Source organism: Suillus subalutaceus (genome assembly GCF_016647625.1).
Source record: "Suillus subalutaceus strain FC151 chromosome Unknown DFJ58scaffold_133, whole genome shotgun sequence".
NCBI classification, from domain to species: domain Eukaryota; kingdom Fungi; phylum Basidiomycota; class Agaricomycetes; order Boletales; family Suillaceae; genus Suillus; species Suillus subalutaceus.
The window spans coordinates 1-26,565 of record NW_024540382.1 but is presented as its reverse complement, the minus strand read 5'-3'; the positions used below and the strand labels follow the sequence as shown (position 1 = coordinate 26,565).

The 26,565-nt window shown below is 49.0% G+C and overlaps 10 protein-coding genes across 10 annotated transcripts; 4 read left to right on the top strand and 6 right to left on the bottom strand.

Moving 5' to 3' along the window:
* The first annotated feature begins 247 nt into the window (after positions 1-247).
* On the top strand, positions 248-4,736 carry DFJ58DRAFT_810160 (CPSF A subunit region-domain-containing protein). Its single transcript, XM_041391388.1, has 15 exons — positions 248-470; positions 537-808; positions 858-1,337; positions 1,385-1,505; positions 1,559-1,870; positions 1,918-2,063; positions 2,118-2,558; positions 2,613-3,081; positions 3,129-3,248; positions 3,303-3,456; positions 3,505-3,770; positions 3,822-4,070; positions 4,122-4,230; positions 4,277-4,460; positions 4,513-4,736. The coding sequence occupies exons 1-15, from the start codon at positions 264-266 to the stop codon at positions 4,724-4,726; spliced, it is 3,744 nt and encodes a 1,247-aa protein (XP_041239124.1). The 5' UTR covers positions 248-263; the 3' UTR covers positions 4,727-4,736.
* Positions 4,737-8,601, bottom strand: DFJ58DRAFT_708264 (uncharacterized protein). Its single transcript, XM_041383777.1, has 7 exons — positions 6,618-8,601; positions 6,396-6,554; positions 5,669-6,335; positions 5,463-5,610; positions 5,286-5,402; positions 5,107-5,220; positions 4,737-5,056 (listed from the first exon to the last, which is right to left on the bottom strand). Exons 1-7 carry the CDS (start codon positions 8,469-8,471, stop codon positions 4,927-4,929), a joined length of 3,189 nt encoding a protein of 1,062 aa, XP_041239123.1. The 5' UTR covers positions 8,472-8,601; the 3' UTR covers positions 4,737-4,926.
* Positions 8,602-9,635: 1,034 nt separating this feature from the next.
* Positions 9,636-13,213, bottom strand: DFJ58DRAFT_718314 (uncharacterized protein; the record flags this gene model as incomplete). The annotated part of the gene is given in 19 exon segments (XM_041384460.1): positions 9,636-9,826; positions 9,880-10,012; positions 10,042-10,152; positions 10,206-10,280; positions 10,329-10,649; positions 10,701-10,834; positions 10,882-11,001; positions 11,021-11,063; positions 11,110-11,432; positions 11,482-11,581; positions 11,636-11,731; positions 11,784-11,863; positions 11,919-12,098; positions 12,141-12,289; positions 12,339-12,454; positions 12,510-12,667; positions 12,712-12,814; positions 12,864-13,008; positions 13,194-13,213. 19 exon segments carry the CDS (start codon positions 13,211-13,213, stop codon positions 9,636-9,638), a joined length of 2,598 nt encoding a protein of 865 aa, XP_041239122.1.
* On the bottom strand, positions 13,145-13,923 carry DFJ58DRAFT_89118 (signal transduction histidine kinase). Its single transcript, XM_041394749.1, has 2 exons — positions 13,646-13,923; positions 13,145-13,585 (listed from the first exon to the last, which is right to left on the bottom strand). The coding sequence occupies exons 1-2, from the start codon at positions 13,759-13,761 to the stop codon at positions 13,360-13,362; spliced, it is 342 nt and encodes a 113-aa protein (XP_041239121.1). The 5' UTR covers positions 13,762-13,923; the 3' UTR covers positions 13,145-13,359.
* A 306-nt stretch (positions 13,924-14,229) lies between these two features.
* DFJ58DRAFT_810151 (CAIB BAIF family enzyme) lies at positions 14,230-16,413 on the bottom strand. The gene is made up of 9 exons (XM_041391387.1): positions 16,085-16,413; positions 15,758-16,036; positions 15,622-15,700; positions 15,379-15,535; positions 15,159-15,308; positions 14,927-15,096; positions 14,771-14,855; positions 14,602-14,709; positions 14,230-14,490 (listed from the first exon to the last, which is right to left on the bottom strand). The coding sequence occupies exons 1-9, from the start codon at positions 16,317-16,319 to the stop codon at positions 14,425-14,427; spliced, it is 1,329 nt and encodes a 442-aa protein (XP_041239120.1). The 5' UTR covers positions 16,320-16,413; the 3' UTR covers positions 14,230-14,424.
* A 132-nt stretch (positions 16,414-16,545) lies between these two features.
* DFJ58DRAFT_810147 (uncharacterized protein) lies at positions 16,546-18,819 on the top strand. The gene is made up of 5 exons (XM_041391386.1): positions 16,546-16,759; positions 16,829-16,992; positions 17,049-17,108; positions 17,263-17,372; positions 17,435-18,819. The coding sequence occupies exons 1-5, from the start codon at positions 16,655-16,657 to the stop codon at positions 18,646-18,648; spliced, it is 1,653 nt and encodes a 550-aa protein (XP_041239119.1). The 5' UTR covers positions 16,546-16,654; the 3' UTR covers positions 18,649-18,819.
* A 266-nt stretch (positions 18,820-19,085) lies between these two features.
* On the top strand, positions 19,086-19,811 carry DFJ58DRAFT_718312 (ribosomal protein L10e/L16; the record flags this gene model as incomplete). The annotated part of the gene is made up of 4 exons (XM_041384459.1): positions 19,086-19,397; positions 19,450-19,505; positions 19,552-19,619; positions 19,669-19,811. 4 exons carry the CDS (start codon positions 19,086-19,088, stop codon positions 19,809-19,811), a joined length of 579 nt encoding a protein of 192 aa, XP_041239118.1.
* Positions 19,812-20,054: 243 nt separating this feature from the next.
* Positions 20,055-22,375, bottom strand: DFJ58DRAFT_667072 (fimbrin; the record flags this gene model as incomplete). Its single annotated transcript, XM_041382598.1, has 8 exons — positions 20,055-20,096; positions 20,154-20,239; positions 20,303-20,562; positions 20,613-21,314; positions 21,366-21,838; positions 21,888-22,031; positions 22,094-22,247; positions 22,299-22,375. The coding sequence occupies 8 exons, from the start codon at positions 22,373-22,375 to the stop codon at positions 20,055-20,057; spliced, it is 1,938 nt and encodes a 645-aa protein (XP_041239117.1).
* A 1,230-nt stretch (positions 22,376-23,605) lies between these two features.
* On the top strand, positions 23,606-25,098 carry DFJ58DRAFT_810139 (PAP2-domain-containing protein). Its single transcript, XM_041391385.1, has 2 exons — positions 23,606-24,309; positions 24,341-25,098. The coding sequence occupies exons 1-2, from the start codon at positions 23,625-23,627 to the stop codon at positions 24,853-24,855; spliced, it is 1,200 nt and encodes a 399-aa protein (XP_041239116.1). The 5' UTR covers positions 23,606-23,624; the 3' UTR covers positions 24,856-25,098.
* A 269-nt stretch (positions 25,099-25,367) lies between these two features.
* DFJ58DRAFT_845284 (uncharacterized protein) lies at positions 25,368-26,264 on the bottom strand (the record flags this gene model as incomplete). The annotated part of the gene is given in 7 exon segments (XM_041393142.1): positions 25,368-25,379; positions 25,399-25,481; positions 25,552-25,572; positions 25,689-25,755; positions 25,807-25,924; positions 25,963-26,081; positions 26,229-26,264. The coding sequence occupies 7 exon segments, from the start codon at positions 26,262-26,264 to the stop codon at positions 25,368-25,370; spliced, it is 456 nt and encodes a 151-aa protein (XP_041239115.1).
* Positions 26,265-26,565: the final 301 nt, after the last annotated feature.

The window sequence follows — 26,565 nt, the reverse complement described above, 5'->3', positions numbered from 1 at the left end:
GAGAGGTTTTGCACACTTATGCGGGCCGACTCCTCCCACCGACCAGCATTTTTGAATACCATGGCGACGCTAGTATGCCTAGTCGTTTAGATCTGGACCCTATACACCATGCCCCATTGCTATGACTTGCAAGCACCATACGTCAATTTGACATGACTGTCCCACGATAGGGGCTAGGCTGCCTTTAGAAATTCACGTGACTTAGACCTTGACAAATCGCTTTCCTGGATAGTGTAGTGGTGCCGCCCGTTGTGCTAGCTGCCATGAAGGTCGTTACCACCTTTCACCCGGCCTCATCTGTCGTAGATTCGCTCAAATTTAGGTTTAAAGATGAGCAACCCTCAGAGTTTCTTGTCGTTGCAAAGCCAAATAGGCTTGATATCTATGCGCTACTTCCAGAAGGACTCCGTCATCAACAGGGTCTTGATATCTGGGGAAGAGTCAGAGTTATCAGAGCTGTGCCAGTCTTGGTGAGCAACAACCTGCAAATAACACATCCGTAGTGTCATATTGAGACCATGGGACTCCTTTTCTAGAGCAGGAGCAGTATCAGCCTGCTCGTGCTTACTGATCACCCGGAACCAGAGCTTATATTCCTATCTTTTACTGTGAATGGCGCAGGATCAACGGGGATTACTGTCACGAAATATCTCTCATTGTTTGAGCACAGTGCTCGGCCAGCAGAATTCTGCCACACTCTTCTAGTCGATCCTTCAGGGGGTGTGGCTGTCGTGAGTGCGTACACAGGCAAGCTCAAGGTCGTGGTGCTTGACCAAGACGGAGGATATGACCGTGACTTTGATGCATCGTATGTTGTGGCATTATTCGCGCTGATTGTGCTCACGCTTTCTCGTCAGGATAACTGAGCTCAACCTTCTGGACATTACTTTTGTATCAACATCTCGGGATATGTATACCTTGGCAATGATGCACATCGACTACCAACAACGCCTCCAGCTTCTTACTCGTGACCTTTCTATTGAGGACCTCCAACTTTCCCCGTTACCCTCGCCACTCCTTCCCTCACTCCCTGTCCCAGGCAAACTGTTTAGTACAGTCATGGACGACGATGGAACCCCTACTATCATATACATCCCCTCCTACAAGGATGACGACGATGATTTTGAAGGCGGTATCCTCATTATTGGTGGGCGAAAGATCATGCTGTATGATTTTGTGGACGTCGAAACACGGGCGAAGAGGGAGAGCAAGAAGAAACGTGCAGATAAGAGGAAAACTACTGGAGATGCAGAAGCAAATAATAAAGAGAAGGGGGTGGAGTGGAAGAAGAGGAAAGCTAGAGCCGTAGTAGAATGGCCATGGGCAGAAGTCACTGCGTGAGTTCCGTTTGTAGAACCGAGACTGAGGGCTCACTCGATGTTAGATGGTGTCGTGTTGACGATAAGGAGCGGAAGTACTTGATTGGGGACCGCTATGGAAGGCTCGCGTTGCTTTCGATAAACCTTTCTGGAGGCACGACGCTGACATTGATGGCACTCGGAGAGGTAGGTCTGCTCGTGTCCCGCTGATCGTTCTTGTGCTGATCGTGTTCAATAAGACGTCTGCATCAACCACATTAACCTACCTTGCTAATCAAGTTTTCTATAACGGCTCGCATTTTGGTAGCTCGCAGTTGCTCCAGATTACCACTACTCCATCTTTTGCGCTCGACGCCCCCACATTGCCTGTTCCATCCACGATATCGACCATCAACCCTAACGCTCTCAACTCCTATATGTCAGGTAGAGACAACGACGTATCGGGTTATATCGTCGTTGGAATGGGGAGTTACGTCACCGAGCTGGAGTCCTTCAACAATCTCGCTCCAATACTTGACGCTGTGTTGATTGACACAGATGGCAGCGGACAGGTATGTCGAATGACTGTCTACTGACTTTGTGGGCTGAAGTGACGCAGAACGAAATTGTAACATGTTCTGGTGGCAGAAGCACGGGGAGCATCAAAGTCATACGGAGTGGCGCTGACTTTTCCGAGAAAGCGATAGTCCAGGGGCTCGGGAATGTCACCCATATCTGGCCATTGAAAGAGATGTACTGTGCACCGTAAGTTTTTCATTCGTCCCGACATCTTTCAGAACCGCTGACGATGTAATTAAGCGATTATGCACACGTTGTGGTCTCAACTCTGCAGGAAACGCACGTTTTTCGTTTTGACAATGCTTCATCAATCTCCAGTATCAACGGTGACAAGAACACCGGTTTTATCACCGATTTACCTACCATCGCAGTCTCAAATATCCTTCGACGCACGCGCAACGCGGAAAACAAGTCCGACTATCTAGACTCTAGGTTTGTTATACAGGTCGTTTCGAAGGGCCTGCTATTGCTTGAGTATGACCCCGGCGTGCGACAGTACTCGAGAGCTACCGAACTATGGACCTTGGAAAAGTTCGCGGATCCTGGTAAGGAGGGACTGTGGAAGGGGCGAGAGATTGTAGCTGCGAATGTCAATGCGAGCCAGGTTGTGCTTGCACTCAACTGGGGGAGGGTTGTGGTGCTGACTCTGAATGTGGATGAAAAGCGATTTATTAAGCTGAGGTGAGTATGAGCATCTAGGCGAAGATTTGACTGATTGTTTGTGCGTCATTTCAGGGAGCGCAACTTTGTGCACAATAATCGTGATGCGGAGATTTCAGCAGTTTCGTGTCTTCCGCAGGATCCAGCCAAGCCCTTCGCGTTAAATATTGTGGTCGGATTCTGGACATCTAAGCATGTCGAGATACTCTCACTGAGACCTACAGATGGAACCATGCCCACAATTGCAACGACCCCTGTATTCTCCTCTGCACCCCGCTCACTGCTGTTGTACAATTTCACGTCTGGTGACTCCAAGCTGTCAAATGTACACCTACTCATTGGGCTCACGGATGGTTCTATCGCGTCATTTGTGTATCGAAATGATCAACTACTTGACCAGAAAGTGGTTTCCATTGGAAGTCTTCCCGTAACAATGCGTTCGTGTCGGATCGGTACGAGACAAACAGTGCTTGCATGTGGAAGCCGGACAGCCATTTTATTCTGGGAAAAAGAGAGGTTGATGTATTCGCCACTTATACTCAAGGTATGTGACACTTTTCTCGACATTGTTCTTGATCAACCAGTTCGTAGGATGTGACAGCTGCAGCGGAATTGAGTACAAGTGCTTACCCATCGTCCATAGTCCTTGCCAACTCCGATGGCCTGGTCTTCGGGAACGTGAACAACTTCGATAAATTGCATATTCGCTCTGTGGGTTAAAAGACTTACCTTTCTATTGGAGTCCAACTGACAGTTAGTTCTCAGATACCTCTCGGCCTCAATAATCCCTTGCGCGTTACGCATATTCCTGCGCTTAGAATTTTTGCCGTCGCATGTCGTTGCGTAACCCCGGCTCGTATCGGCGATTTGGAGGATATCAGGGGCTCCATACAAGTCTTTGACGACATATCGTTTAATAGTGAGCCAAGTCCACACACAAAGAAGTTTCCTGATGCATAAGACATAGAGCTCGGGCATTTCAATCTGGAGCAAGGCGAGGAACCGACGTCAATGCTGTCCTTCACAACGAATTCCGGATCGTATCTGTGTGTAGCAGCGGTGACACTCGAAGATGAAGACACCGAAGCCTCCAAGGGACGCATCTTTGTTCTGGAAATGACGTCGAACGCATTGCAGGTAAACATGTCTGTCGCAACATCGTATGACGTCAAGGGATGTCCCTACGCTTTGACTTCCGTGAATTCTATGATCGCTGCGGCAGTTAATAGCATGGTAATGAATCAGCCTATAAGTTGTATATGTAGCCACTTATTTGCCCCGCAGGTCGTTGTCTTCAAGATGGACACTGGGAGCGGAAATATGATAATGGCGAAAATAGCAACCTGGAACCCCAACTATCTAGTGACAAGTCTCGTGTCTCGCGGCGATATCATTCTGTTAGGTGATGCAATCAGCTCGATCTCGATGTTGCGGCTCGAGGACAACCGACTGCACTTGATTGCCAGAGATTATGGCGCACTATGGCCCACCTGTGTCGAGCTCACAAGCAACTCCACCTTGATTGGTGCAAATGTAAGCCGAGGTCCATCGTTTGACGCTGTACACTCAATCTGTTGTGTTCAGAGTGAATACAACCTTTATACATTCAGTCTCCAGAACTCGGGCACGCGGCAGCTCCTGGAAAGAGACGGAAATTATTTCCTTGGGGACTTGGTCAACAAGTTCCTGCCTGGTACGCGTACCCCTTATCGTGACTTTCCCATGCTTACGCATATTAGGTACACTGTCGTCTCAGGAGGTTTCGCTCGATGCGCCGATGCAGCCCCAACAGTTGTTCTTCACGTCTGCCGGCCTTATCGGTGCGATCATCGATCTTGCCGATGACCTTGCATTGGACCTCACTGGCCTTCAACGTAACCTGTCTAACTATATCCAGAAACAGGAAGGGCCGAATCACACAAGGTGTGTCATGAGCCGTTACTTTCAATAATCACTCAATTCACTTCGCACATAGGTACCGCACGCCAAAGAATGTCCGCGGTCGCAGTGACGCGGATGCGTCGTCTTTCGGGTTCCTCGATGGCGACTTCCTGGAGCGCTTCTTACAGTTTGTGGGAAACCCGCAAGCGCTCAAGCGGATCATGGATGGACAAAGTGAGCCGGAAAAACTCACGATATCGGCGGACAGGATTCAGAAGGTGCTTGAGAGCATGCAAAGCATGCATTGATCGAGCGAGGGGATTAAGTAAAGTTGCATTTGATTACTCTAAACCAACTACCAACTTCATTAAACCATCGAATGCGAATATCCCTTGATAAAGCTAACAATCGACTACTGGCAGCGATGTGATAGTTGTATCAAACGAACGGATGGTAGTTGGAATAAGGAAGGTGAGAAGGTAGCCGCATGGGCGTAGTACTCGTATTCCTACGACCAGAGGGCCGCATACAGCTGTGAGACGACAGAAAGGGCCCCGACGTCCCCAACCACAACAATGTCTTCCTGGTCATTAGAGTTGCGCGGAGCGAAATAAAATCCGGAAACAAGGACAACGTAGCTGTGACACATCAGAACGTCGTACAATATAACCCAAGATTAGATACTTACCTCAAAATGAGGATACTTCCACGGTGGTAATTACTCTTGGCCTCGATATAGGTATAGGTCATCAGAAAGACGGACAAGATGATCGCGATGACATCCCAGCGCGGGAATACGAGCCTGGAGAAATAAAAGGGTAAATGGATTTACTATTGACAGCATCAAGAGCATGTTTTAATACGCACGTAAATGCATATGCGATCTCGCCCATTTTGTCGGGCGCATACCAAGCGGAGAACGCAACCATGGCCGGAACCTGGAGCAGACAGACCTGCAAGGCATAGGCAGAGCCGATCTCAACACTGGGGAAGAAAGACCATAAGCAATTAGGTGTGAAGGGAGACAAACAGACCAAAGTGTACCTTAACGAGATATTTCCGTTCAGGGCAAACGAGATAGCATTCATGAATTCCGTAGTATTGGGCACCAGCGCGAACAAAGTGATTCCCAAGAACTTTTCCTCGATCCCAGAGTCTTTCAGGACGACATCCACCATATCCACAAGGAGCTCTAGTGCCCCGATTAATCAGCGACTACAACAAAATCGGGAATGAAAACATAGACGTACCGGCAATGGCGGCATATAAAGCCGTACATGACAGCAACACTGCCGCACTCGTAACACGGCTCCACTCTGGGGCCTCATGTCCATGAGCCGATCCATGTTCCTCCTCAGCCACGCTTGCGCGGGCCGCCCGAGTATGCGCGTGCTGGTGGCGAAGGGCACTGACAGTTGCGACAGCTACTGCACGCGTAAAGTCATCGGTAGACATACTAGAGGGCAGGGGCAGGGCACCGGTAGACTTAATGGCATGGTCAACGGACTCAAGAAGAGGTGCGTATTGTGTTTGAGATTGGGCGCTTTGGGGAGTGGTGTGCGGGGCGTAGGAAACACGTCGAAGCATCGAAGGGGAAGTGAGAGACACCGTATTCGCCGTTGGAATGGTAAGATGTGGGGCCGGGGTCTGAAACCGGGGATCGTCCTCCAGTCGCATTCGTTCACCGGACCCCTCCGGTCGCGGACGTGGCTCGCGAATAGTCGATGGAATCTGTGACGGAGGGGATTGCGCTGTACTTCCTGTGGTTGCACTGGAGTGTGCACGGTTATGTTGGTAGAGTGGGAGACGAGATGGATTCGTGGTCGGAAGGTCGAGAGGCTGCAGGAGTGGTTGTGGGTTCTGCCATATCTGAGTGGCATGTGTGCGGAGAGAAAACCACAGGCCTATCAGATACGACTACGGCGAGTATAAGGAATTATGAATGTTGTACACATCAAAATAGAGAGGGAAACTCACAAACAGTAAAATCACAGCACAGAAGTACATGAGACTCTTCACTGTAGACTGATAAAATGGATCTTCAACAGGGTCCGGGTGCTGGTAGTAGCACTGGTCGCATTTCCACTCAGACGAACCGCGGGAGCCGTCAGGACATCCGCTACAAATTAGCTGGAACTGTAAGCAGGGTCAATATATGTTTCCTGCCGGAAAGACACATAAAGGGAGGAAAAGACTTACACTCCCATATGTTTGATAGAACAATGTCGGTGTTAGCGTTCCAATAAATGCCATGATTAACATCATGCTCGTTACGCCTGCGCTCTTGGCATTGAACTTCATTTCCTTCTTCCTCAACGCACCGGCGCACATACTCATACCGGGCATCAGCAGTACTCCCGCTAATAAAGATCCCACGATAGAACCTTCGACGAGACGCCCCTTGCCTCGGGTCAGCGCGATAGAATAGAGGACGACTTCGACGACACTTCCAAATGTGGCATTGATAACGGCGCCCATGCCGATAGAGCTTTGAGCGCTGATGCTCGCCACAGCCATGCCAATGAAGTAAGAGAGAGGAATTACACTCGCAAGGCTCATAAGGAAAATGAGTGCCTTTGAGGCAACGAGGGCGAGAATGCGAGGGACATGCTCGCCTGCATCCTCCAGTTCCTCTGCCATAGGCATGAGCACGAATCCATCGAGGATAACGAAGAAGACAAGCGGGAGGAGATTGACGAAAATGATATTAACGCCTCCAACAGTGTATTTGTAGTATTGCCACCCAACAGCACGATAGACGCATAGCAGTACGGTGCTCTTATGGCCAGACGTAGAAGGGACAGCCTGACCAGCCGCGAGGCGGGGTGTCTTGACTGCACTGGGTGGGACGAGTGGCGCAGCACAGAAGCGTATCCGGGTAGGAGATGTGAATATGTATTTGATGAGAGCCCAGTTGAGCTTGGCCATTGGGACAGTGATAATGAGTGCCCAGCAGGCAATACAGGTGAGCAGAAGGAGTGGGGCAACGAGCGTTATGAATAGGATCCAGAAGATGGCCCTGCCCAACCAGTCAGCGGAGATTTTTTCATACGGCGTGTGGTCGGTCGGGCTTGGGGCAGCTCCGTAAGATTTGGAGGGAGCTGGAGGCCGGAGGAAAGTTTGTTCGCTATTAGTATTTGGAGTGATGGTGGGCGTGCGAGAGAGGGACTGGTTGGCATCGACAGTGCCAGCGCTACAAATAGGCCCAACATCCTCAGGTGAGATTGTGCCTTCTTCGTCATTGCCCTCAGCATCCCCTTTGACATACTTGCCAAATGGCCATGCGAGGTACCAGCCCAGACCGAACATGAGCACAGCATAGCGTTTGCCACCAAGTGGAACAAGACACAACAAAGCAGAGACAGCGAAGCAGGCCAGTGCAAGCCACCAGCCAAAGCAGATAACCCAGAAAATGTTTCCCGGGAGGAGGTGGCGCTCTGCCTGAGCAGAAGGGACGGAGTGTAGCGCAGCATCCGCATGACGAGTGACGGAGCGCGATTTCTTGTACAATGCAGGTTTCCAAATGGGCAAACCAAAAGGATGCTGAACGTTGATGAGCGACTGACGATCTTTGACCGTAATTGGATCATCATCATCTCTGCTGTTTGAGTCGTCGCGTTCCGAGCCTGTCTCTCGTTCTTCACTGTCCCCTTCTTCTTCCCCTTCCCCCTCCTGGTCTTGTGAGGATGCAATGCCTTTGCCACGATCTCTGCTTCCCCCAACGCCTCTATTATTTGCATTATCTTCATAGCTAACCTCTTCATCCTCGCTGAGCACGCCATCATTATCCCTGATTGAACGGCGAGGGTGACGAGAGCTGCTGGTACTGGTGCTGCGGGTGCGGTTGTTTGATAAACTACGGCTAATGGATGGCTGGGGGTACAATGCCCGCGGCGTCGGTGATGAGGAAGAAAAGTAGGATGTCCCTACATTATGGTGCGTTGGTGTCTCAGTGGGTGACCAGTGCGAACTATGGCTTCTGCTGCGGTGGAGATGGAGGTGACTGGTTGGAGTGGGCGTCGTGGAGAGTTCTTGGTTGTCATGGTCGTCCATAGTTCACTGGACTTGAGTTTGGGACGCACTTGCACAAGCAAGTATTCTAGTGTTCCTACCGCCTAGTAGTAGTCTCTCGTGACGAGGCGGGTCCAATGCAAGGAAGAACCTCAGTAAAGACAAGTTCGATTACGTTCCTTCTGGATTAGGTAGATCTATATATATCTAACATATACCGTGCCCACTTAGTACAAGACGTCCGGGTCAGAGGACTCCCGCCGTAGCCTCAAAAATATTAGTAGATCGTTTGACGCTGCAACTTGACGCTGCAACTCGAAATGGACCCTACCGTAATTTATAATCGAAGAAACAAATGATAGCTGATAATTTGAAGTACTTCTTTCTACAATTTGAGCAGGGTAATATGTCACAAGATAATTTGGATCTGCACTTAGACACTCAGTACTCAGCTGCAGACTCCATCGAGGTGTTTAATACTGTTTTTTTTTGCTCTCCAACTGCAGCTCACGGTAATCAGTGTTTTTACCTCTGACGGATTGTCTCGGATCGGAGGGACTGCCTGCGGTCATTATCGCGGATCAAGGTCATGGCCCCTCAAAGACCTTGAGGTACTCTTCCGGACTTTCTGAATCACGGTAGTTCTGCGCAAACGAATTACAATTTCATTTCATTGAAAACCCGTCACGTTCCACAAAAAATATTGGGTCGTGGTGATACAGATGCAAATATGCAACCTATGTAACTTTAACTTACCCTAGGATCGTCCCCTGAAGTTACTGTTCACGTGTTGACACAGCTGCTGACAATGATGTGGTACATGATATTTGGTTTTTCATCTCACCAACATTCCGTCAACGTTGTACATCCCTAACCAATATCGACCAGCCCATACTCAAATACACAACCTCCATTTCTGACCTTACATATTTCATTGGTTGCAATTGTTCCCCCAGGGGGCTACTCATGCATTTTCGTGTGTTGACAGTGTGTTCGCATTCCGTCGTCTTTGCCCCTTTCACCAAGCAACACATTTTTTCTTCTTGGCACATACCCAAGTCCCAAATCTAACAGGAGGAATTCACGTACTTGTTGTGGTTCTGTTCGGGGCTCAGCCTGGGCCAAGCAGACTACAGCTTTATCCTCACGGAGCTCACTATGCAATCATGCCTTGAGATACTTACTTTACCTCGTGGTATATCCATATCAACACACTGTACGTTGTCTCTTCCCTCGATAGAAGTTTCCTAGATGCTTCATCGCCTGGCCAAAAGTCTCACAGACTGCCACATCATCTCTTAGCCATTGCGGTAGTTTCCCACGAATCGCAGGCAACGTGAACCGCCGATCAATAAGCATGAGAGAAGCCCAATCGCCACGGTGTCGGATGGCTCGGCCTTGCGCAGGGCTTAGTAAGCGTTTTCAATATACAATTGTCGGACGTGCTCACCTATACTTTGATTGACTGCGTTCATGCACATGTTCTCATACATTTCGGCTGCTGCATCTTTCCCGCCAGCAGGCCTCTTTATACCGGATCGTGCCTCGGTTTGATTCGCGTACCGCATGCGCTTCCTGCAGCTCTGGAGAATTTTTGTTGGCAAAAGGCAACCCAATTACAACAACTAGCACGAGCGAGATCATCTGAAAAATTCAGCCCTTCTGATAGCTTGGCACCGACAACTGCAAACAATACCGCGCCAGTCTTCTTATCTAGTAGCGTCTTCAAAAGAAAATGATCATGATGGCGGAGAAGTTACAGCTCGTTAGACTTACATGTGTTTTGGCAGCTATAGCATACTCCCGCAGGATCATTTCAACTCCTGAATTCTCCTGGGGTTCCAAGAAGACCTAAACACATAGTCAATAAGCCGTCTCCTATTATTTAGAGACACTTACTTTTTTCTTCACGCTGAATTTGTCCAGTAATCCACTCTGGCTCCAAGCTTCTCTTGCAAAATTCAATGATGCATAGGAAGGGAAGAAGACAACTATTCCTCCAGGCACGACGTTGCAGAAATTCATTACGATTTGACCTAACTCGGAGACGACCTGCCGATTGCTCTGCTGCGCGAACTTGAACTCCAGGTCCAAGCCTGAAGGCCCCTTCGTAAGCAACAATGTCTGCACGTTAGATGCCGGGATAATATGACCACAAGAGAAAGTCGTCAGCCTGTTTAGAGGCAAGTACGTGAAAAGCTCGGACACTACAGCGGAAATCTATCTCCGACGTCACTGCATTGCAAGAAACTGTTAATGGAAGCTACTTACCGGTGACATGGTCCCACCAGCAAGTACTACTGAACGCGCCACCTCCACGACATCGCGGAACAACGCCGATGGATTCAACAACTGGTATTTGATCTCAACAGCGTCTCCAACAGCAGAGAAGATAAGTCTCCCGTCTATAACAATGATGAAAAAGAAACAACTTCGGCGCAGCTTAGCTCACCTTCACTTGCGCCCGCTAGTCCCAACATCAGTCCTTCAATCGTATGCAGTGGCGGTGTGGCTACACCCGACGAATGTCTCCCAGGTTTTTCCCCTGCAAACTCAGTGATATGATTGGGCCCTTGTCAGGGTGTACAAACCTTCAGAAACGTCGACAGCATAACGAGATATCTTCCGTGCTATCTGCTAGTAATCAGAAAAAACACTTAATCAAGTTAGTACAACGTACTTTGCTTCGCTTAAGATACGACTCGATCTCGAGGAGATTGATACCCTCGACCTTTCTCCCGAGCCTCTGGATGAAATCTGGCACAGTCATGACTTCAGTATCTTGACTTTTAGATTTAGCGCTCAATTTCTGAGCTACCCAATCCATTGCGACTCTCTGGAATGCATCCAGGAAATTAAGAAGCCTCTTCAGATGTAATGCGTGCATTGCGGACAACCGGTTGCGAAATTTTTGGTAATACACTGATACCTGTTTCAATGAGGTCGATAGGATATTGGATGTGAGGCGGACACTCGAAAGTGACAATAGAGTTGGTATCAAGTCTGAGGGAAATTCAGCCACTATAGAGGGCGGTCTATGTGGGATGCATACTATGCGCTTCATCAATGATGATGACTTGGTTAGTCAAGTCGATTCCCAGGGCTTCTCGGGCGGTCTTTTGCAACAACAGGTTATAAGGCAGAGTAATAAGCTGCAAATTCAGCATGAGATCCAGCAAGGCACATCAGCGGGATTACTTGCTGACCTCTGCCTGGGGTATCGCTCGTCTAGATCCGTAATAAGGGCAAGTCTGCGTATTTTTCCCAGCAGTGGCAAGGTCTTCTATGTCTTTCGACGATGCCTTGAAAAGAACCCATCAGCATCGTTCACTCAAACGCACCACCTTCACTAACCAGAATCTGATCTCGCAGATCAAGCATGCGGGTGTCATCACCCACCGGAGGCAAATATTGACACCGTTTATTTTGCTTTCCTGTGAGAATATCCACGACGGTTAATGAACACTTGAGTATTAACTGGTCTGGTACCTTCCAATAATTCCCGGCATTTCTCGTCTATATCTCCCGGCCTTGACCTTGCGTCCTCGTTGATACACAGCTGTTTCCGAGATCCAAGGGATACGGTGCGCCACTGACGCTGACTAGCTTCGCACTTATCACTATCGACATCCTCGAGGGTCCGTTTCTTTTGGCAAGAATCGCGATCAGCTCGAAACATGTTTCCCACTGTGCTCTCATCTGGAACAGCACTGCCCAAAGCGAGGTGTTTGAACTTGAGTTTGGTCAATTCGGGCAGGACCTGTGAAAGTTGTGAATGTGTGCGAGAAGCATAGTATATTTTCGTGCAGGACGGCTCGTCTCTTTGAGAGGCTGAATCACGTTTGTTATTCTTGTCCATTCTGTTTGTACACGTTAGTTCTGTCTCACATCAGCAAAGTTGACCCTGACTTTGCCATCAGAGCGCGAACAGCGGGGGAGAAGTTATCTTGGCTGTCTTCACAGTCGTCGTCTGGAAGATATGCGTCCCCGTCGACATGGCCTTGGACAAGGTCGACTGCCACGCGCTACTTGGATGGAGTAAGTAGGTTGAGCCCAAATGTGAATATTGAGCATACGCACTTGCTTTTTGGTAACCCGTGCCCGAGCCAGCATACGAAAATGAGCCTCGGTCTTCCGAGCTTTGGCGAGGCGGTCCTCGTATTCTTTATCCTCTGCTTCCAATTCGCGCTTCCGAATATCGAGAGCCTGAGCTGCTACCCATGACGGCGCTGATGTGGCTTTAGGATGTTGCTTGCAAGACCTACAGAAACCTACCACTGACCGGCACTCGAGAGGGACTGCTGCAATAGCTGGCCTTTGCGCGCGCGGTCTTTCTCATCCACAAGCCACGACAAGCTCGAGCACAGCAGACTCAGGGTCTTACCCTGACTCTCTGCGTCAGAAATTTGCCGGTCAGCTGGTACAAACACTCACGGTGCCCGTAGGACTCTCCACGATGGTGACCTGCCTTTTTTCGATTGATGTATAGACGTGACTCATCAAATCTATTTGTATCGAATACGGCGGATCATACGGAAATGCTGGGAAACTGCTTGGAGTGGGAAGGACGAGGTCATCGCTTGTCCATGCCGAACAGTAGTACTCGGAGACGCTCGGACGCGTGACCTCACGTGTTGTCACTTCACTGGCACTTTGAAATTTCACCGGTGCACCACGAAGCAGTGATATGGAGATAGTGGAGTGTGAAACGGAGCTGGGTGATTTATAAGATGATGTGAAGATGTAGTACACTGTGTCTGGAACTAGTGCATATAGTGGAACATTGCGGATAGTAAAAACAAAGGATGGATGTAGCCAAGCGTAGGTGTGGCAGTTACTACTTAGATAGGTAGAGTACAGTGAAAATCATACAACTTGAACTCTTGGGGTATGGTGACGAGCAAGCTCAGTAGAGAGTGTAATGTTATCATCACGTCGGACAATACGCCAGTAACCAAATCTTTGCTGCACCGTATTCCTCTTTGACGCGTTTCAGTAGCGAAGTCACTTCTTCAATGGCCTTGTCTGTAGGTGTACCCTTAGCCGTGTTCTGTATCTTCTCGCAAGTCAATGAAACCTGCTTCACGCCCAGCGCGGCTGATGAACCCTTCAGAAAGTGACCTAGTTCCGATATTTGCTTCAAGTCTTTGTTCTCCCTGTGTTAGAAAAGTCAGATTCTAGAGGCTCTCGGTCATTCCAATAACAAGAAGACATACATGGCTTGATCCATCTTATTAAATGTGGAATCGACCTGAGCAAAATAGTCGGCCACCATCCCTGATGCAAAATCATCCTCATCATCCAACTCGACTATCTGGTTGAAGACTTCCATATCGATTATATCTTCTTGACTGGGCTGGTGGTACGATCAGTGTTCATCATCTACAAGGCAAACAAGATAACAAGATGGGCAGGGGCTAAGCGCGGGGTTCCCGGGGAACGCTCTGCTTCCAAGTGCATGCATACAAGCCACTTCAAGCTGGCGACATACCTTGCTCTCCTTCTTCTCAACATCCTTCAGGTCGTTCTTCTCCTTGGGTGCAGTAATCGGCAAGCCTGTCTTTGGCGTTGGCTCTTCCGAGGCAGGCCGCGATTTGACGTCCAGCTTCTTCTGTGGTGGGGCTTTGTCGGAAGGAGACGGTGGTGGACGCTTGACAATGTCATCAATGATATTCGGCGAACGAGCACGCAGAGCAGGAGACATGAAGAGAATCCTGGTCTTGTTCACTGACAAAAGACAGCGTTCTGAAATAACAATCGGGGGTAGCGGCTCTAGGACGTCAGGCCGTAGGGATTCGGGGCTATGCTTAAAGTAGTTTACTGATTATCTGTTGCCGCCGCAGTGCCGCTGCCAAATATGTAGCATCATTGACAGATTCACGATTTCACTGGCTATCTGAGCTAGATCGTCATCTCATTTTCTACATAATAACCCCCTAGCCGGCGGACCCGCACCCATAACCCAAACTCTCAACGAGATCGGCAAATCCTTGCCTCAGATAATCTGGCGAGCCCTCAATTCGGCGATCTCATTCTGAGAGTACCCTAGTTCCAGCATGACCTAAAACCAATTCACAATCAGAAACCAAAATGCACAATGCACAATGAAATGCAATTCAGAATGAGGGTAGGCGAACCGAAAACCTAAGATATCACTGGCACGTGCACGTACCTCCTTTGTATGCTGTGACAGCCAGGGCGGTGGTCGTCTCACCGGCATCCTCTTTCCATTGTAAGTAACGGGTGGAGCCACCATCCTTACTTTCCCTGCTCGTGGGTGCTATTCAATGAATCAACATAATCAAACCAAAGTCTATCACACGAGGACGGGGGATACGTACATCAACCTCCACCGTAGCCTGCCGAGCGCCAACTTGCGGGTGCGCGAATGACTGTTGGATATTATTGATTGGCCCAAACGGTACCCTGCACGGACATGCGCGTGTGAATATCTTGGTAGATGCATCATACATAAGTAAACATGATGCACGACGCACCCTAATCCCGTGAAGCGTTCGATCCAATAATCCCTTTCGTGTCTTTGGAGCACTTGTGTAATGATGACCACCAATGCCTCCCTGTTTGCTACCCGTGTAGCATTACTAACAAACCTCGCATCATCCGCCAGCTCGGGCTTCTCTAGAATCCTTTCGGCAAGCAGTCGGAACTAACGTCGCATATGTCTCGGAGTCAGGTCGTTTAGAATTGCTTATCAGTGGTGCTGCCCACCTGCTTGTCGTTGCCCGCGCCAATCATGAGGAATCCGTCTTTGCATGGGAAGACTTGGTAAGGAACGATGGACGGGTGGGCAGTTCCGTGCCGAGAGGCTTCCTTTCCGGCGATGAGATAATTTGACGCTATATTCGCAAGACTTGCGAGCTAAGTATATACGAGAGAAACCATATTGGTAATCATTGACCAGGAGATAAACACGTGATAATCACTGCACCTGTGTCTCAAATAAGTTGCAGTCTATCCAAACGCCTTTTCCCGTGTGCTGTACGGAACGCAAACCAGCAAGGATGGCGCCATGTGCGTAAAGACCTGTCATCAAGTCTGTCACCGCAACACCCACTTTAGATGGTGGACGATCAGTTTCTCCTGTGCTACAATCCATAAAAGGCAAGGCATAAGACTCAAGACTCAAGATATCACCTGCAGGCTGGAAGCGCCTGCAATACAGCATACATACATGTGCATCAGCCCAGCTTCTGCTTCAATGATGACATCGTAACCCGCAGCTTCGCGGAACGGGCCTGTCTGTCCATACCCTGATTGCATCAGTTGCATTGAATACTGATAGCAGGGAAAGTGAAGCTCAGACAAACCGGTGATGGAAGCGTACACAAGCCGCGGATTGAGGACCTTACAGTCCTCCCAACCGAGACCCATCCCTGCGAGCTTTCCTGCAATAAGATTTTCTACGAGCACATCGGAACTTCGAACTAGCCTCTGCACGACCTCGAGTCCCGCAGGATCCTTGAAATTCACAGTGATAGAACGCTTGTTTCTATTCACAGCGAGGAAATATGCAGATTCAGGTGGGAGGTGTGACGATTCTTTCGGAGAATTCGAGGAGACGGGAGCAGAAGGAGGTAGCCAGGAGCCTGGTTTTTCTTAGACAAGGAACGGATAGGCTAGCACAGGCCACTCACGAGTGTCGTCGCCGCGGGTAACTTCCTCGACTTTGATGACATCTGCGCCCATGTCTGCGAGAAGCATGGTGCATGATGGGCCTGCTAGCACACGAGTGAGGTCGAGGACTCTGATGCCCGTGAGTGGGGGCGGAATGCCCTGGTCATTAGATTGAGTGGAAATGAGGGAACGTCTGATGAGACGACTATCAAGACGGGTGACAGCGCTGAGCGCTCTATATTTCGACAATATCATTTCAGAACGTGGAAAAAGGAACAGAGCTATTAGCGCTTAGCAACGGTTAAGACAATGATTTTGAAACTTGATAGTCCAAGTTCAACAGACAAAAGACTAGTACTAGTGCTAATGCTAATACTAGTGCTTAGCATAGCATATAATATTCTTACGTTGTGAACAAGGTGGCAGAAGTCCAAGTCCATTAATATAATCGACAATGACGCGGACATTACACCTGGCACCGCTTCTCCGTCCGCAATGTGCTGATACTGACAAGAAAACATATATAACAGAAAACAAAAACATATCAACTCATTTCGTCTAACGTTCATTACGGCTATTCACAACCAACCATGGGCTTCTTCTCGTCGCTCAGGACAGTAGACGAGTCCCAGTCGCACATTCACAACGACAGTTCCGTGTCCATGTCAATGGTCCAGGTCATCCGTTCCCGATTTGTGCGTATTTCTATCCGTTCTCTTGATGAGACCGGTCACTGACCAAAATGGGGGCTGTGAAATCTGCAGTATGGAAAGTATAAAGGCAAGGCGCGCGAGACGCACCAACCTTCAATGATTAGGCAAAGTGACCACAATCCCCACCGTCTCAGCGCTGGGCGCTCCCCTCTCGGTACCGAGCAATTCTTATCACCACCACAAGATACTCCGCGTACACATACAGACGTAATCACGTACGTCTTTCATCGACTGTAAATCACACTGCTTGCTCATGTTCTCCTGCTTACAGGACCACCCTTGCACAACGTCTCGACGAACTTGCTGCTGCGAATTCTCAGGGCTTACTCGAGTGAGTTCGTTTTGGCTCTTCAGACTGAGGACCATGACATGTGTGTTGCGGTAGCGATCATTGCACCCATATGAGTTGACGCAATGTTTCCTTACACTAAAATTGGTTTCCCATGTTCACATCAAACCTCCCACCGTACTGATTCCGCTCACAGTAACGATGAATACCGTCTTCTGCGGCAAAACATCTTCGAACGGCTTGCTTCGGGTAGCTCAGTCCCACAGGAAGCTCCCCTTGTCCCCATTGTCTCGCGCCCACCGAATGGTGAGCCTTACACTGTGCATTTCGAAGGACTGATTTCCAACTTCGTTCTCTACGATTTACAGCCTGCAACCTGGCTTCTGCCAAAAGTCCTTCACCATCTGTCCGCTCCAAATCCTCGATCTCCTCTGCTATGAGCACTCTCTTTAGACGCTCTTCCCGAATCTCAGCTCATACAGGTCTCACCGCAACAACAGACGATACGTCCATCTTCTCCGGCGGTACATCCCGACGGCCAATTCCGCCGCCATACATGCGAAGTGATGTCTCTCTGACATCGGAGAACCTGTCGCATACGGGTGACGTGCAGTATTTAAGTGCGAATATAAGCACCAGCAGTATCAATGTTGGTGGAAACAGGGAGAGAACCAGTCCGTACCGGTCCCTCCGCCGCCTTCAAACAGGACCAGTTACTCCTCCGTCTTCCTTCCGTCTAAATAGCACAACCGGCTCACCCTCCACACCCATTCCCTCAACATCAACAACCCCACGCACATCTCCATCTCTATCAGCATATACGAATACCGCCGATCCCGACAACCTATCCTCATCAGAGCTGAAGCACCAAATTGCGACGCTTGAAGCTGAGGGCAGACGATTACTTGATGCGTTCAATGGGCTTGAGCTCACCGCACTGACTCGACGTCATTCACCGCGAACGCCTTCCGTGCGCCGAGTCCGCGTTGGAACGGGAGGGAGCGATCATGGTAGTAGAGGTGGGGGAAGTGAATATGGTGGTAGAGGTGGGGGCAGTGAACATGGAGGCAGTGGATACCTAAGCACCGGGAGAGGCACACCTTGCGAGGCTGATACTCAATCCATGTACTCTGCGTCAGCAGCCTCCAGTGTTAGCCAACCGCGTTCCCAGCCGCAGTCATACCGGAATTCCTCGTTACGTGCACCGCCATCAACATTATCTGCGTCGGCAAGGAAGCGTAGTATGTCATCTATATCGTCTCGCGCACGCGTCCCTACAAACGGCTCGATGCATGCTTCGCACTCCCCGCCGGGACTCACCCTCAGCAAACTGCGGGAACTAGGCAGTGTCTCCTCTGTTAACCTTGCACGAGACTCTTCTATTCACCTCCCATCGACTGTGCACAACTCGCCGGTGCGTGAAGTACCTGACGATGATGCCTCCATCTCGGCGCTCGAGAGTGAGTTGAGTGACATTCGACGCCGGCGAGGAGAGGTGACTGCACGATATCAAGCACGGCTGGAGTATCTGCGGGCACAACTGCGGGGGGCAGAACTGAGGGAGAAGTTGATGAGGAAATGAGAATAGGGGTCACTGGGTTGGCGTGTTTGTGACGGCTCAGTCATTTGTAATTGGGATATCGTTATATACCTTCGTTCGACACTACTGTTCTTTGTTATATGCGGATCATACTGGCATTTTTTTGGTTGTCATCCTCGCATTCAAAAATCTGAATGTTATCGGAATTCTCCCCAAAGTTTCGGTCTGACTCAGTATCTTATTGGCGATTTTGTAATTACTCGCCCGAGTCGTGCTCGTCGTCCTTCCCAGAAGACCCATCCGTAGGTGGATGAGTTTAGGTTCAGGAGAAGCTTAGCTCTGTTTTATGCTATAGTTAGAGCTCAGTACTCAGTTACTTAATTGGCGCTTTTCGCTTTAGCGCTTAACCCCTCTAAAAGGGGGTCTCGATTAATTCTACTGCAAAGATCTCGCATTGACTGCTTTCAACGCTTAAGACGATGTTCTCATTGCTCCGGACGACACTCACACCACATTTGCCAGCAAGCGTCCGTTTCCGTTCACAACTCGCACCTCGTCAAGTCCAACATGTCAAACGACATAAAGGTCGCGTTCCGATACCCATAGGCGGGTCAACCAAAGGCACCACACTTGCTTACGGTGAATGGGGAATTCGCATCAAGGGCATGGGCGTCCGCTTCAGCGCAAAACAGCTTACTACGGCTGAGGAAGTTATAAAACGCAAAATAAAGGTCGTCAAAGGCGCAAAAGTTTATCTTAGAGTTTTTCCTGATATTCCAGTTTGCATCAAGGTCTGCTATACATGTGTTTGTTCTCTGCATAATTTTCTGACGTGTCTTCAAGGGAAACGAAACTCGTATGGGTAAAGGAAAAGGAACGTTCGAGTTTTGGGCTACCCGGTGTGTTCTCCTTTGAGCTTGTGTTTCACGAGGCTCATTTGCGCAGCGTCCCCACCGGTCGCGTCATATTTGAGATTGGAGGGACCCCGATTAGAGAAGAGTTGGCACGCGAAGGCAGGAATTCCTACCCATCTCTATTCTATCCAAACTCATCCCTTCACAGCTTTACGCCAAGCAGCAGACAAGCTCCCAACGATAATGGAATTTATCACGCGTTCGACGCCCCCTAGACTTGGAAATTTAGTCCTACAACCAGAACCCCCCACCGCCCAACTTTCATCCCCTACACAGACAGTCGAGACCTAGTAGCGCTGTTTCGTACACTTTGCAATACATTCATATTTGGATTACAAGGTTTTGTACAGAATCATCAAATTCCTGGCTTTGTGGGGCCTACATCACTCACGTTTTTAAAGTAGAAGTGCTAGCATCAGAGGTAAGTTTTATGTATGTACATTGGACGTCCGCTATGTAGTAAGTTTGACGGACTTTGTTTGTAAAGAACAACAGCAAGGATAATTATAAATGAAAGAAAAACACAAGCACAGATCACTGCGATATGCTCATTAAACTTGCAACAAACGTCAAAATCTGCAGTGACAATCAGCACGACAACGAAGACCGGTCATGGAATAAAAAGCGACGCACGAGCCGTGGACGAACGTCCACTATGTCCTCAGGCACCAAGAAAATCAGCGCGTTCATCTTTCTCGCAATAGAGATAGCCAGTTTCGCTTAAAAGGAAGGGAAACAAAATTCAGCATCCGAGAAACCCCTGCTCTCACAAAACTACCTACCATTCTGCCGCCGATCCTCATAATCTCCACTCTCGCTGACATTAATCACAAGAGCGGGATCCACGATCCCTGGTCGCATCGCGTCCAGAAGATCGAGGAAGAATAGCCCAGTGGTAATAGCTGGATCTTTGAACGATCGGATAGGTCGAACGCCGGCTTTGCCTTTTTGTGCAGTTGCGTTTGCCCATCTAAGCATGTCTGTGTCGCTGATGGGTTTACCAGTCTTGGAGAGCGCCATCAGGGTCTTTGTGATGTTCAACCTGCAACAATCGAATTGAGACGCGTAGGTAGTGTGAAAGACTCGATGTACCTCATTAGTTGCCAGACAAGACCAAGAACGAGCGTTTTTGAACCATCGACGATATCAGCCCCCTGGATACCAACGAGGTGCATTCCATTCTGCTTCCCAAGTTCCACTGCGTAGTTTGTGTTCTCCACTTGCTTGAAACGGGAGAGCGTGCTTTGGTTGGGAGTGACGCCAATATCTTCCTGCTCTTCTTCATCTAGCATCGTTGGGGGTGGAGCTTGTGCACCACCTTTGGGCTTGGAAACACGGCGCCATACTACAGAGCCAGGCGAAATCTTATCAAATGCTTGGAGGATGATGAGTCCATCGCGCAAGTTCTCGAATAAGTTGAACACTGCTGGCTCGACGCCGAGCGAGTTGAGCCATAGCGTGAATGCGCGCGCTTCACGCTCTCCCTCTGCATCAAAGTCCTCGACAGCGCCATAATCTTTGGCTTCTTGTTCATCGAGGGGCTCGAGGCCGGGCCAGGTGTTAAAGAGGTTTGCGACAAAGGCAAGGTTGAGACGGGGGTTACCGGAGACGAGGGATGAAGGTGTCAGGTACTTGCGACAGCCGATGGCTTCGGCGTTTTGGAGGACTTGTTCTGCGCGTTGTCTCACGTCTTTAGTTTGGAGAGGTGCCAAGGAGCAATGATCTGGTTTGAGCTGATTCAAGAGGACGGTGTAGTTCTCGCCGTCTGAGACATCACGGCTGAAGTTGTTAACCCTAGTAGATCATGAGTGAGAAGGGATCAATAAGTGCAGATGATGAGCGTACCTCCGTTTCCATCCTGCGGCTTTCAAGTGGTAGTTGAACCAACGAAGTAGAATTTGATCTGGCGTCAACCGTAGAAGATCGTCGATAGTTTCGCCATCCTCGCACAGCCGATACAATTCAGGGTGAATCTTAATATCGACCTGTGCGAGCAAACCACGTCGGATGATCTGCCAAATAAGCCCAAGGATCAAATGCTCCCTTCCCTCTGCGATATCGGAAGAGCCAATATTGACAACGGAGCATCCGATACCCTTGGCAGATGCGATCACGATGTTGTTGTTCTCCGTCATCTGGAAAGCATTCAATGGTTTACGTGCGTTTGGCTTGTTCAGAACACGCGTATCGATGGTGTCGGGGACGGAATCATTGATCAGTTTACAGAGGATGAGACCATCCTTGCATTCGTCGAAGAGTTGCATAGTTGAGGTAGGGATTGGAAAAAGGTTCCCGATGTCGGGGTCGTTTTCAATCACCTGCAACGAGTGAATAAGAGAAAAGATGACAGTTATGAGAGGAACTCACCGTGTTGATGTGATTTGTGAATTCAGACCGCTCATCTTCGTTGATCGTATGACTGACATTAGCGTTCGAGCCTTGGACAGTAACCTTTCCTGCTCGTGTTGGAAGAACAGAAGCCTTGGTTTGTGTGCGTAGCTTGACGTTGAGCTGGCGAAGGACAGCTGTATCATGAGTGGTGTGGAAGATGACATCATGGACGGTGTACGGACCTCTACCCAGTCTTCGAGCTCGACTTTGCCACTGGCATCGACAGAGACATGTTTAAGCGTCTCTCGAGCATTGTCATACGATTCTCCGGTATTCTGAAGTGCTTGAAGAACAGCGCTCTTGTCTATACGACCTGGCGTGTTGGTACTGATCGCACTGCGGACGAGATTTATTACTCAAGTAATCTCGAAAGGAGATCTCACGTACTTGAAGCGATTTACGAGATCAAACATTTCATCTTTGGAGACTTCTGGATATTTCTTTTGAAGTCGGAAGGCCTCCATTGGAGATGATAAAGAGGAGGATAGTGGCGGTAATTGGACAGAGTAAGTTGTGGAGCGCGGTGCTGGGGGTCGCCACTTGGCTGCGGGTGATTGACTGCGTGTTACCATCACCATCTTCGACTTCAACTGTGGGTTGTTTCAGACACGCTTCACTCTTTCTTTTTTACTTATAAGCCTTCAGTTACACGCAGCCCACGCAGCACGCAGTTCCGGCTGATCGATGCCTAATTACACGGAACTAGTATGATTTAGAACTTCGATGTAACATTTGAGTCACTATTTTGACTGCGCATGACACAGCTTCATGCAATGCCCTTGACCTCGTGTCAATGGGTAATGGGCATGAGTGCTCCCACTGAGTGAACAATTTAGAGTCGATATACGTAGATCTAGATAGACATCTAAGTACAAATTGAGGTAAATCTAAGAAATTCTAGACGGCAAAACTGAAATTTTGTGAGAATCTTTGCAAAGGTCAAAAAATGTAAGCATGTTAGATTTCGATCGCGTAGTCTCACTTGTTGGTTCCTTCTGGTGTCCGTTACTCTGGCAGTCAAGAGCACAGAAGTTGCTAGAGAACAAAGGTGTTATTTCAAGTTACGAGTGGCTAAGACAACACACCGAGCTGTAATATTCGCGCTCACCCGCACGGGCTTTGTATTTGGCTGCCTCTTCTTAGCAGGCTCGGGTTGCTTGTTCTTCGGGGTATTATCGCTTGAGGTGTCAATAATCTTTCGTTTGACTAAGGATGCTGCGGTTAACATCAGGTGTGTCGGGGTGAATAATGTATTGCGACTGTGCGATGATCAGTGTGTTTTGATTCACTCGACTTCGCGAAGCAGCATTAATAGGTCCAGTAGACCAGATTGTAGTGAATGACGGTCCACGGAACAAGTCCAGCTCACTATTAGGAGGTCAGCTGCAGTAATATAAAATATCGTACACATTGACGATCTGAAGTCTTCGAGCTTAGCTGGGCTTGGGTTCTGTTGAGCTCAATACCGCCGTTAATTTGTTCCTCCAACCAGGCGGACTGGTGACGGAATGAGAATCAACCACAGCTAGACAATTATTTTTTTAGACAAGCGGGTTTATTGAGTAGCAACTGACACCGTCTAAGAGCATGAGTGGTTGACCGAAGTTGTGATAACCGATAGTATATGCAAAGTTTGTCAAACTACAGTCTACGGCAAGTCTACGGCACTAGTTTCCGAAATGATTTTGTTCCCACGGGACTTTTCGTTTCACCATGCTGCTACCTTTGCGCACTGGAGTCAACGCGGTGGTCGCTGGGGTGAATCGACTCGACAAGTCGTTTTCACCCTCGGATACGGTGACGAAACTCCGTGCACACAAATTCACCCTGAAAGACTCTATTTACATTTTACACATACTCTCTGCTCTCTTCTGGCTCACTCTCATGCAAGTCCCTCCATTCCCCTACAAACTAGCCATACCCATCCTATACGCAGTCGCCCTATTCATCCCATTTACTTCCCAATTCTTTATACCCGCGACACCCATCTTCTCATGGGTTCTCATGTTCTACTCAAACCAATTCCTACCCGCCGACCATCGCCCCGCAGTACACGTCGTCCTCCTCCCAACTCTCGAATCCGTCCTCTACGGCGCAAACATAAGTGACATCCTCACCCACTTTACACATCCCATCCTCGACATCATTGCCTGGCTCCCATATGGCGTTATCCACTACACATTCCCCCTCGTCCTCGCTGCCCTCCTCTGGCTCTTCCGCCCGCCCACCCTCCCCGTATTCGCCAAAGCCTTTGGCTATCAAAACTGCATAGGCGTATTCGCCCAAATTGTCCTCCCCTGCGCAGCACCCTGGTACGAAATTATCTACGGCCTGACACCCGCAGCATATGGCACGCCCGGATCTGCAGGCGGCCTAGGCCGCATCGACGACCTCTTTGGTGGAGATGGCTACAAACGCACTTTTGCGAGCTCACACCCTCGTATTCGGCGCTTTCCCTAGCTTGCACGCTGCATGGGCCACCCTCGAAGCACTCTTCATCACCGCCTTGTGGCCCCAGTACGCGAAATGGGCTTGGGCATATGCGGCGGTCCTCTATTGGAGTACCATGTACCTGAGCCATCATTATCTGATTGATGTCGTAGGGGGTGCGTGTCTTGCCACTGCATGTTTCTACTTTTTCGTGCCCGAGGAGTTGCGCAATGGGAATGTCAATGCTTCTGGAGACAAGTATGAGAGATATGATCTCGAATCGAGGAGGGGTGGAGTGGCCGCGGACGAGTTTGCGAGTGACTGGACGGTCAGTGATGAGGAAGAGACGCCTATTGCCTACCGATCGCCGAATCCTGGAATGGGGAGGGGGAGAGGGCATAGGCATACAGCTAGTATCGCAAGTCTCATCAGGGCTGATGAAAGAGCTGGAGAAGAGGGTTGGAGTCCCATCGCCGGTGTTGGGTTCGTGTTCCCGCCTGAAACCAGGAGGTAGTGTGTTAGACGGTTGGTTTGCTTGCGTATACCTGAGTTCTGGTTGCTAGATTAATATTCTTCTCACATCGGGGATTGCAATATTTAAGACAGCTTTGAATGTCGTGCGAAATGCGAAGATAATACTAAACAAGGACTCCCCCTCGGTCGGCTCTACGACAATATGATATTGTGTTTACAGTAGCCACTCAGGAAATATCATATCAGCGTCGTCTCTGCAAATAGTTAGTGTCTCTTCGCGTTCTCACTTTCGACAACACCGTGCACAATCGACTGTAAGCGAAGGGATCAGTCCGGAGGTCGAGCACAGTTTGCGTTAGCGTCAAACATTAACATCCATTTGATGTAGTTGCATATGCGGGTCGCAGAGGAAACTGTTTTCGGTTCACTGTCCATGGCGAACGGTTTGTATGGAATGCGGGGGATGCAGTGGCTTTCAAATGTATTGAGAAGTTGGAGATTGGCTGAGGAAGTGACGGTGCAGCACGACGACGCACGCACGCGCGTTTCTGATCAATCCCATTTCTACCGAGAGGTTACATACTCCAGGATGGGTTAACATCACAAGATAGTCGAGTGTGTATTCTGGTGCGTTCAATCGAGTCTGCTCAGCTTCTTTCAGGCTGTCTGAAATAAAATAAGATTCTACATGGCTTCGTCAGTGAAATGTGTGATCGATATCACTTGCGATACTTACGAAAATCGCCTGGCAAGTTGTCTAGAATTTTGTCACTGAAAATCCATCAACATAGACGCAGGTCCCCCATGCTCCGAATTGTAGTGTTGAGAGTCAAGATCCGAATGCTATTCCATGGCGTTGATGACTTTACTGACGCTGCGAGAGTGGCTGTCTCTCCTGCTCCGCTGGCAATGGGGCCTGCTTGCCGAAAATCTCCCAATCCTATGAAGGTCATTCATCCGCATGGCATTGTTGGGCGATTGCAGATTGTACGGCAAAAAGTTTGTCGACGCTCTCCCATCCGGCTCTGTTCATGGCAGGGAGTTCATCCCAAATGATTGCAATGGCATTTCGAATGAGGTCTGCGCGAAGAGAGTGAGGGTGAATGGAGCTATGTAAATTGTTATCGTCGGTTAGTGGGATGCAAACATATGATGCGCTGTGCGTCCTCCCCCCCAGTCAAGCTGCTTGAGTGTGGTGGCAGGAACGTTTTCGGCACTATCGTTAGTACTGGTAACATCAGGAAAACCCCCCGCTACAAATTTAGGCTAAGTATGTCAAACTTTCTCTAATTTATGATATTTTCGATAAAATAGACAACTTAGCGCTTTAGAGAGACTTTTTTACTGCCCCACGAGGAATTCTTCATGCACGCTAAATTAGTGATAATTATGTGCAATTTCAGGCAAACTTACAACCAAGAATGCTTGACTATCAGTTAGAACATTCATGGCAGGAATTGGAGTTGTTTACAAAAACAAATTAGAGTTTGATTAAATGAGGGTATACAAACATAGGTTGTGCGTATTTATAGCAACCGATGAACGAGAGAGGAGTGTCGGAAATTTCTAAAGGGGGCTTGGAAGGCTGCTATATTTGGACTGAATTGTGATGCCTTCCAACTTCATTGCATCCGAGTTTCAAGTCGGACCGAGTCTATTTCGAGCGTCTGGCAAAGGCACCGACTTCTTTTGGTGCCTCGCAAGATGCCGTGCTGTGTTTCAACAGGCTGACAAAGGTCCAAGGGGCTTG

Bases quoted from the DNA above. Each gene is read 5' to 3' on its own strand.
- DFJ58DRAFT_810160 (XM_041391388.1), top strand. From the start codon at position 264: ATGAAGGTCGTTACCACCTTTCACCCGGCCTCATCTGTCGTAGATTCG. The intron at 2,559-2,612 runs GTGAGTATGAGC...GCGTCATTTCAG, and splicing joins AAGCGATTTATTAAGCTGAG to GGAGCGCAACTTTGTGCACA. The intron at 4,071-4,121 runs GTAAGCCGAGGT...TGTTGTGTTCAG, and splicing joins CCACCTTGATTGGTGCAAAT to AGTGAATACAACCTTTATAC.
- DFJ58DRAFT_89118 (XM_041394749.1), bottom strand. From the start codon at position 13,761: ATGGAAGTCTTCAACCAGATAGTCGAGTTGGATGATGAGGATGATTTT. The intron at 13,586-13,645 runs GTATGTCTTCTT...TTTCTAACACAG, and splicing joins AATAAGATGGATCAAGCCAT to GGAGAACAAAGACTTGAAGC.
- DFJ58DRAFT_810151 (XM_041391387.1), bottom strand. From the start codon at position 16,319: ATGATATTGTCGAAATATAGAGCGCTCAGCGCTGTCACCCGTCTTGAT. The intron at 16,037-16,084 runs GTGAGTGGCCTG...AAGAAAAACCAG, and splicing joins TACCCGCGGCGACGACACTC to GCTCCTGGCTACCTCCTTCT. The intron at 15,536-15,621 runs GTATGTATGCTG...TATGGATTGTAG, and splicing joins GAAGCTGGGCTGATGCACAT to CACAGGAGAAACTGATCGTC.
- DFJ58DRAFT_810139 (XM_041391385.1), top strand. From the start codon at position 23,625: ATGCTGCTACCTTTGCGCACTGGAGTCAACGCGGTGGTCGCTGGGGTG. The intron at 24,310-24,340 runs GTGGAGATGGCT...CACTTTTGCGAG, and splicing joins CCGCATCGACGACCTCTTTG to CTCACACCCTCGTATTCGGC.
- DFJ58DRAFT_708264 (XM_041383777.1), bottom strand. From the start codon at position 8,471: ATGGACGACCATGACAACCAAGAACTCTCCACGACGCCCACTCCAACC. The intron at 5,611-5,668 runs GTACGTCTATGT...TCGGGGCACTAG, and splicing joins TTTATATGCCGCCATTGCCG to AGCTCCTTGTGGATATGGTG. The intron at 5,057-5,106 runs GTAAGTATCTAA...GATGTGTCACAG, and splicing joins GGAAGTATCCTCATTTTGAG to CTACGTTGTCCTTGTTTCCG.
- DFJ58DRAFT_810147 (XM_041391386.1), top strand. From the start codon at position 16,655: ATGGGCTTCTTCTCGTCGCTCAGGACAGTAGACGAGTCCCAGTCGCAC. The intron at 16,760-16,828 runs GTGCGTATTTCT...TGAAATCTGCAG, and splicing joins AGGTCATCCGTTCCCGATTT to TATGGAAAGTATAAAGGCAA. The intron at 17,109-17,262 runs GTGAGTTCGTTT...TTCCGCTCACAG, and splicing joins AATTCTCAGGGCTTACTCGA to TAACGATGAATACCGTCTTC.